Genomic DNA, 9,172 nt, shown 5'->3' with positions numbered 1-9,172 from the left:
ACCTCCCATTTATTCATAACCCTCTTGCTATCTGGTGTCTACCCTTACACCCCTAATTCTGGCCTTACAAAAATCACCAGTGGCCCCTTGAATGCCAAATTCAATGGACACTTTTCAATCACAATGCCTCTACCCTTTATGGTGAGTTAGGCACCCCTGATTCTTGATGCAATCTACTCACCGACTTCCATAACTCCATTCCCTCCTGATGATTTTTCTCTTGTCTAGCTGTAATTTATCATCTCCTTTTTGAATTCTATGTTTACCTGCTCCTTAAAATTTTTATGTTCCATCAAGTGTTTCACTGAGATCTATTTCACTATATACTCTCGTGAAATAATCTCATCTAGTAATTTTAATTTCTGCCTAGATAATATAGAGCCCAATATCTTCCACTTTAGTCCTGCTTGAGCTCAGACTCATATATCCCACTGTCCAGCTTGAATCACTAGACTCTCTACCTCAACACGTAAAACTGAACTCATTAGCCACTCCCCCAAACCCGTGTTCCCTATTTTGGACATTTGCACCATCTTCTATCTAATTAACCAAGACAAAAATCTGGAATGACCTTGACCCTGTCCACCTTCCATCTAATCATTAAATTATTTGGATTCTTTTTCCTTAAAGCCACTCAAAATTCAGCTTATCCAGTTCATTCATATTGTACTGCTGTATAGATCATGTCCTCATTCTAACAGACTTGTATCACAGTGTCCTCACTAGCCCAGACTTTTCCAGTTTTACCTCTTTCAAATGCATCGACTAATTGCAGCAAGTATAGTCTTTCTAAAGTGTGCAGAACCCTTCATTGTGTCCCTTTAACAAAATAATGCCTAAGCTTAGGAATATGGCCTATATTCTCTCTTTATCTAGCCCTATCTCCAGCCTCATCTCCTGCTGCCCCTCTCTCAAATAAACTTCACAGTCCATTCATACTAAATAACTTGGGGTTCCCTATAACTCCATGCTTTCTGACATCTTTATGCCTTTGCAGTTCCTCTGTTTCTCTGCAAACTCCCAATAAACCTTCAAAACAAAGCTCAGAGGCCATCTTCTATAAAATGTATTGTGTAAATTGAGGGAAGCCTACATGTTTCTTTAAATTTTAAAAACATGTACATATAAAATTTACTACTGAGTAGTAGTTCATTTGTTTTCCTTACAATTATTATACACAACATAACCTTCAGCACATAATCACTCTTATCTCAGCTGCAACTCTTGTTGCAGCTTAAACATGCTAATTTTATTAATTTCAATTTTGTTGTACTGCTCATTAATGTAACTTGCTTATTTTTCTCACTGATTTTAAGTTTCCTTATGCCTTAGTCACCTATATTGCTATTACCTTCTTAATGCTTCATCTGGATGCTGAGTAGTTTCTCACTATGTTTGTAAAAAATAATTCACCCGTGTTTTATAGTTTTCTGCATACGGTCTTTTGTCTCCTTAGGTAGATTTATTTCTAGGTATTTTATTCTTTTTGTTGCAATGGTAAATGGGAGTGTTTCCTTAATTTCTCTTTCAGATTTTTCATCATTAGTGTATATGAATGCAAGAGATTTCTGTGCATTAATTTTGTATCCTGCTACTTTACCAAATTCATTGATTAGCTCTAGTAGTTTTCTGGTAGTATCTTTAGGATTCTCTATGTATAGTATCATGTCATCTGTACACAGTAACAGATTTACTTGTTCTTTATGATTTGGATTCCTTTTATTTCTTTTTCTTCTCTGATTGTTGTGGCTAAAACTTCCAAAACAATGTTGAATAATAGTGGTGAGAGTGGGCACCCTTGTCTTGTTCCTGATCTTAGTGGAAATGGTTTCAGTGTTTCACCATTGAGAACGATGTTGGCTGTGGGTTTGTCATATATGGCCTTTACTACGTTGAGGTAAGTTCCCTCAATGCCAACTTTCTGGAGGGTTTTTATCATAAATGGGTGTTGAATTTTGTCGAAAGCTTTTTCTACATCTATTGAGATGATCATATGGCTTTTATCCTTCATTTTGTTAATATGGTCTATCACATTGATTGACGAAAGAAATTAAAGATGATACAAACAGATGGAGAGATATACCATGTTCTTGGATTGGAAGAATCAACATTGTGAAAATGACTATACTACCCAAAGCAATCTACAGATTCAATGCAATCCCTATCAAACTACCAATGGCATTTTTCACAGAACTAGAACAAAAAATTTCACAATTTGTATGGAAACACAAAAGACCCCAAATAGCCAAAGCAATCTTGAGACAGAAAAACAGAGCTGGAAGAATCAGGCTCCCTGACTTCAGACTATACTACAAAGCTACAGTAATCAAGACAGTATGGGGCTGGCACAAAAACAGAAATATAGATCAGTGGAACAGGATAGAAAGCCCAGTGATAAACCCACTCACATATGGTCACCTAATTTTTGATAAAGGAGGCAAGAATATACAATGGAGAAAAGACAGCCTCTTCATTAAGTGGTGCTGGGAAAACTGGACAGCTACATGCAAAAGAATGAAATTAGAACACTCTCTAACACCATACACAAAAATAAACTCACAATGTATTAAAGACCTAAATGTAAGGCCAGACACTATAAAACTCTTAGAGGAAAACACAGGCAGAACACTCTATGACATAAACCACAGCAAGATCCTTTTTGACCCACCTCCTAGAGACATGGAAATAAAAACAAAAATAAACAAATGGGAGGTAATGAAACTTATAAGTTTTTGCACAGCAAAGGAAACCATAAACAAGATGAAAAGACAACCCTCAGAATGGGAGAAAATATTTGCAAATGAAGCAACTAACAAAGGATTAAATCTCCAAAATTTACAAGCAGCTCATGCAGGTCAGTATCAATGAAACAAACAACCCAATCCAAAAATGGGCAGGAGACCTCAACAGACATTTCTCCAAAGAAGATATACAGGTTGCCAACAAACACATGAAAGGATGCTCAACATCACAAAGTAGAGAAATGCAAATCAAAACTACAATGAGGTATCACCTCACACCAGTCAGAATGGCCATCATAAAAAAATCTACAAACAATAAATGCTGGAGAGGGTGTGGAGAAAAGGCGACCCTCTTGCACTGTTGGTGGGAATGTAAATTGATACAGCCACTATGGAGAACAGTATGGAGATTCCTTAAAAAACTAAAAATAGAACTGCAATGACCCATATGACCCAGCAATCCCACTACTGGACATATACCCTGAGAAAACCATAATTCAAAAAGAGTCATGTACCACAATGTTCATTGCAGCACAATTTACAATAGCCAGGATATGGAAGCAACCTAAGTGTCCATTGACAGATGAATGGATAAAGAAGATGTGGCACATATATACAATGGAATATTAGCCATAAAAAGAAACGAAATTGAGTTATTTGTAGTGAAGTGGATGGACCTAGAGTCTGTCATACAGAGTGAAGTAAGTCAGAAAGAGAAAAACAAATACTGTAAGTGAACATATATATATGGAATCTAAAAAAAAAAAAAGTTATGAAGAACCTAGGGGCAAGACAGGAATAAAGACAAAGATGTAGAGAATGGACTTGAGGACACAGGGAGGGGGAAGGGTAAGCTGGGACAAAGTGAGAGAGTGGCATGGACTAATATATAATACCAAATGTAAAATAGATAGCTAGTGGGAAGCAGCCGCATAGCACAGGGAGATCAGCTCGGTGCTTTGTGACCACCTAGAGGGGTGGGATAGGGAGGGTGGGAGGGAGACGCAAGAGGGAGGAGATATGGGGATATATGTATATGCATAGCTGATTCACTTTGTTATAAAGCAGAAACTAACACACCATTGTAGAGCAATTATACTCCAATAAAGATGTTTAAAAAAATAATAATAATTCACCCTCTGTCCATTAAGCCTATAAAATAATTTCCTAAAGGGAGAGCTATGTAACTACAATCCAGAAACTCGTTATGAATATTATTGTTATACCTTTCTCCTAATGGAAACGTTCAATTAATTTAGAGCCTTAATTTTCTTCTCTAACCTTTTATATCACTGTTTTGATGTTTAGGCATTGTATTAAAGTGCACAGATATTCTTATGTGTGCTTGTAATATTTTCTTTTAAGTCCATTGTAACTTACAATATTTTAGTACTTTCTCGAAAGTCACTTCTGGTTCCTTACAGCATATGTAGGAAGCATACATGTATTTTAAAATTTAACTTACATAAGAGAAACTTAGGTAAGGTAGTCCCAGTTCTGTGGCAGCAAGAGCTGATAATGTTACCGCCCTTTATGCTCTTTACCTTTTATACCAAACTCAGATATTCAGAATGCATCCTATTATTCTACACTGAGTTCCCAGAATTTATTGTTAATTGTCATATAATAATCCAACATTTAATAATTGACAGGACATCCTAAAGCAAAGGAAATAAAATCAAAAATAAACAAATGGGACCTAATTAAACTTAAAAGCTTTTGCACAGCAACGGAAACCATTGACAAAATAAAGAGACAACCTGTTGAATGGGAGAAAATATTTGCAAATGATATGACAGATAAGGGGTTAATATCCAACATATATAAATGGCTCATACAACTCCACATCAAAAAACAAAAAAAAACAGGGCTTCCCTGGTGGCGCAGTGGTTGAGAATCTGCCTGCCAATGCAGGGGACACGGGTTCGAGCCCTGGTCTGGGAAGATCCCACATGCCGCGTAGCAACTAGGCCCGTGAGCCACAACTACTGAGCCTGCGCGTCTGGAGCCTGTGCTCCGCAACAAGAGAGGCCGCGATAGTGAGAGGCCCGCGCACCGCGATGAAGAGTGGCCCCCGCTTGCTGCAACTAGAGAAAGCCCTCGCACAGAAACGAAGACCCAACACAGCCAAAAATAAATAAATAAATAAATAAATATTAAAAAACAAAAACAAAAAAACAACCCAATTAATAAATGGGCATAAGAACTGAATAGACTTTTTTCAAAAGAGGAAATGCAGATGGCCAACATACACATGAAAAGATGTTCAACATTGCTAATCATCAGGGAAACGCAAATCAAAACCACAATGAGACATCACCTCACACCTGTCATAATGGCTATCGTCAAAAAGAACACACAGGGCTTCCCTGGTGGCACAGTGGTTGAGAGTCCGCCTGCCGATGCAGGGGCCACGGGTTCGTGACCCGGTCTGGGAAGGTCCCACATGCCGCGGAGCGGCTGGGCCTGTGAGCCATGGCTGCTGAGCCTGCGCGTCCGGAGCCTGTGCTCCGCAACGGGAGAGGCCACAACAGTGAGAGGCCCACGTACCGGAAAAAAAAAAAGAACACACATAACAAATGTTGGCCAGGATGTGGAGAAAGGAGGGAACCTTCGTACACTGTTGGTGGGAATGTAAATTGGTACAGCTACTGTGGAAAACAATATGGAGGCTTCTCAAAAAAACTAAAAATGGAACTACCATCTGGCCCAGCAATTCCACTCCTGGGTATATATCCAAAAAAACCAAAAACACTCATTTGAAAAGATACATGCACCCCAATGTTCACAGCAGCATTATTTACAACTGATAAGTATGGAAGCAACCTAAGTGTCCATCAGCAGATGAATGGATAAAGAAGATAGGTATATATATATATATATATATATATATATATATATATATATGATGGAATACTATTCATCTATAAAAAAGAAGGAAATTTTGCCATTTGCAGCAACATGGATGGACTTGTAGGGCATTATGCTAGGTGAAATAAGTCAGAGAAACATAAATACTGTATGATATCAATTACATGTAGAATCTAAAAAATACAACAAACTAGTGAATAAAACAAAAAGAAGCAGACTCACAGATGTAGACAACAAACTGGTGGTTACCAGTGGGGAGAGGAAAAGGGGCAGAGGCAATATAAGGGTGGGGAAAAAACAGGGCTATTATGGGATTGTATTAAATCATGTGTATGAAGCTTTTGCAAATTGTAGAGCACTATAGCATTTAAAGAATCTTTCATTCAATAAAAAAAAATAAGAAATTTTTAAAAATAGTAATTGACAGGACATAACAATCATACAGTAGAGATGTGGGATTCAGAACCATTGCTTTGATCTAACATTCTAAAGGAGTTAAGCTTTCTTATCACATCCAAGACTGAAAATTTTTCAAAGATTGAGGCTTTAGTTCATTTAGTAGGTTTTTTTTTTTTCCTTATGGAGACTATACTTCCATATATCTCTAATTTTAAAACTTGTAAAATATTTAAAATGAGATGGAGTTGCACAAATATGTTACTTTCAATTTTATTTAAATCAAATAAAGCTGTGACTGATGTGAAGAAATTGGCATAGAAACTACATGAATTAACATAAAAATTTAAAGACAAAATCTTATTACCTAATTATCTTATCCTGAATAATTAAATGCAAAGGATATACATGTTAAATGGCCACAAACATGTAGGCATTACACAGTGCACATATGGAGTCATAAAACATTTTATACTGCTTTATTATAAATAATTGGAAATATTTCATTTTTCAAACCCAGGTAACAAAACAGTAAATATCATGCTTTCTTTCTTTTTTCATAATTTCCTTTTATTTTTGCATTATGAGTTGGGAAATAGCATTACTTATCAAAAGACCGGTAAAAAAAAAATCTGTAGGAACACACAAAACAAAACACTCACTTTCATTCACTTAAATGAGAACAAACAAGAAGGTTTTTGGAGGGAGAGGCTAAACGCTGCTACGAAGGAGTCTCCAAGAACAGAAAAACTGTGGTATACCTGCGAATATCACTTGTAAGGCAAAACAGGTTTGTACACACACACAAAAGGTATAAACACTTGATGGTAAACTTTAAAAAATAATTTCTTAAAAATGTGAGTAGCTTTATTTTCTCAAATGGAGGAAAGCCACAAAGGCACAACAGATCAAGTCACCAGGTCTAAAATTGGTATTGTTGCCCTGATAAAAATTTTTTTTAAGAAAGGAGGCCCAATATGGGTTTCAATTTTCTTACCTCATAGTACACCTCATGTTTTGACAAAAACTGTTCCCTCTTGTAACCTTGGACACTTAGAGGCAGAAAGCAGTTCCTGATAAAATATTGTAGTAACTTCAAATTCCCACAAAAATCTGTGCCCCAAATTCACTTAAAATAGATTATCCCATAGGAATATTTTCATTAAGAGATTTATAGCAGCTAGTAATTAGAATTTTCTTAGTCAAGTGACTATGATTAATTTTCTTTTTTGTGCATGTGTTTTCCTTAATGTATAATACAAAGTTTGCCAATTTTCTTCCCTAATGATAATGTATTAACATCAGAAATTGCCTAAGAAGACAGGGTCCAAGGGAGAAAAATATGAAGAAATAACATATTTCATAAAGTGGTATAGTAGATTTTTTTGGAAGTGTGTTTATTTGCATCAACTGTGGACAATGTTGCATATTCCAGATTAAACAGCTATTAGGTTTACTATGGATATAAACAGGCTATGTACAATGAAATTTATAATTCTTCTTTCATTTTTCATAGACTTCAGAGTATGTCTTTTATAGAAACTGGAACAGGGTGAATCTGGAAAGCAAGTTTCAGTTAATTAGCAAAAATTAAATTAGCATGAAATAGGGTGAAGAATTGAAGGTAATGATTTTAAAAATAATAAAGTTACACAAGTGTACACATGCAAGAAGATACTGTAAAATGAACTGTTCCAGTTTACTTGGTTTTATTTCAACTTAATACACTCTAAAATACTGCTTTCATGTATAATATCAAAGGAAATATTAAATGCATGTATATTATTTTAAGGGCTTGATGATATATTTCACATTCTTTAAACTTTACTCAGGCTATAAATATATTTATATAGCAGTCAGTTTTTAAAGTAAATGAAAACTGTAGCATGGGGGAGATCATTTTTCACCTTATATGTCCATACTTGATTATGTCCATTTTTTCTGAAAACTGTACCAAAAAAATCAAAGAGAAATGGAGTGTTTTTCTACCTCACACTGCTATTCTTCAGGCACTATAATTCTTTATAGTTTACCAAAATGGAATTTAAATTTGAAGACGGGTTAACTGAAATCAACTAGTAAGTATGATTTAGGAATTAGGCTTCTGAAATCCATTTAACCAACTCAGAGGACAATGCTGTTCTTCCTAAACTTTTATTAAAATTGTGCAACAGTACAAACTTATTGTTAGTAGGTTTGCAGAGAAATAACATCATTTCACTGGTGCAACACATCTTTCCCACAGGATTATGGCAGGCCTGTTTTTATTCTTCACGTATGCTCTTTCTGTTGTTGTTGTTCATCTTCTTCTTTTTCTTCGGTTTTACGTGAAATAAACCATATTTATCATCTGGTTATTATAGTTCTGTAATAAGATCCAGTAGTAGTTTGAAGCACAGCGAGCTGAACAGTTTCTTCCCTTTTTAAAGCATGACAGTGAGTGGCATTCTCTGTAGTCAAGCCATATGAACACAGTCACCCCAAGGAGAGGCTTCTGTGAAATCAAAAGGTTCCAAATTCACAGTCAAGAACCTTGGTGACTTCACATAACTGCTACTTGCTGCTGGAAGGGAGACAATATTGTTTGCTTCAGAAGTTTCCAAGCAGTTTCTCATCTGGTGGCTTCTCCAGATTTCTTGGTGGCCTTTTAAATTGCTTTTGACATTGTGCCTTCAAAAGTCCAAAGGTCGAATCATCATAGTTGTGGAACGTAAGGAGTAACTGGGCCCTTTGAAGTAATGCCACTTTATTCCATTCAGTTTTCCGTGGTTCTGCCCCGCTGTATAAAACATTCCATTTAGATTGGATGGGCCACAAGCATCAAACCACCAGCCTGAAAAATTAGTTAATAACGGAAGAGAGAAGAAGGAGAAGAAACAATTACATAAGTAAACTGAACATTTGGAAATTAATGCCATTAACTGAGGGGATACTTATTCATACTTATGATTATTTGCAAATAATCATAAGGAGGTATTCAATAAATATCTTCGTGGTAGTGAAATTGTTTTAAATGGCATCCAATTTAGACAGTGTACGAACAATGAGAAAGAGGAATGCTTTCATGAAAATCAGCTTTCAGTGTCACTCCATTGGGACTCAATTCCCAATGTATTGATGGGAAGCATCTGGGCTTCAAGATACTCTATAGTCAGGCCTGGATT

At 36.0% G+C, this 9,172-nt stretch overlaps 1 protein-coding gene across 2 annotated transcripts in view; it reads right to left on the bottom strand.

Annotated features, from left to right (window-relative positions):
- Positions 1-6,472: 6,472 nt before the first annotated feature.
- The window catches only part of ANGPT1 (angiopoietin 1), a 253,440-nt gene continuing 250,740 nt past the window's right edge, over positions 6,473-9,172 (bottom strand). For both annotated transcript variants that reach the window (XM_022584589.3, XM_022584588.3), the window contains exon 9: positions 6,473-8,841. In XM_022584589.3, coding sequence (XP_022440297.1) covers positions 8,681-8,841 — 161 coding nt within the window. In that variant the 3' untranslated portion in view covers positions 6,473-8,680. The remainder of the gene's footprint in view (positions 8,842-9,172) is intronic.

Source organism: Delphinapterus leucas, chromosome 17 (genome assembly GCF_059928025.1).
Source record: "Delphinapterus leucas isolate spDelLeu-1000000601 "Yukka" chromosome 17, BTC_Dleu_Yukka2, whole genome shotgun sequence".
Taxonomy (NCBI): Eukaryota; Metazoa; Chordata; class Mammalia; order Artiodactyla; family Monodontidae; genus Delphinapterus; species Delphinapterus leucas.
The sequence above is the reverse complement of the archived record's forward strand: the minus strand, read 5'-3'. Positions and strand labels throughout refer to the sequence as shown.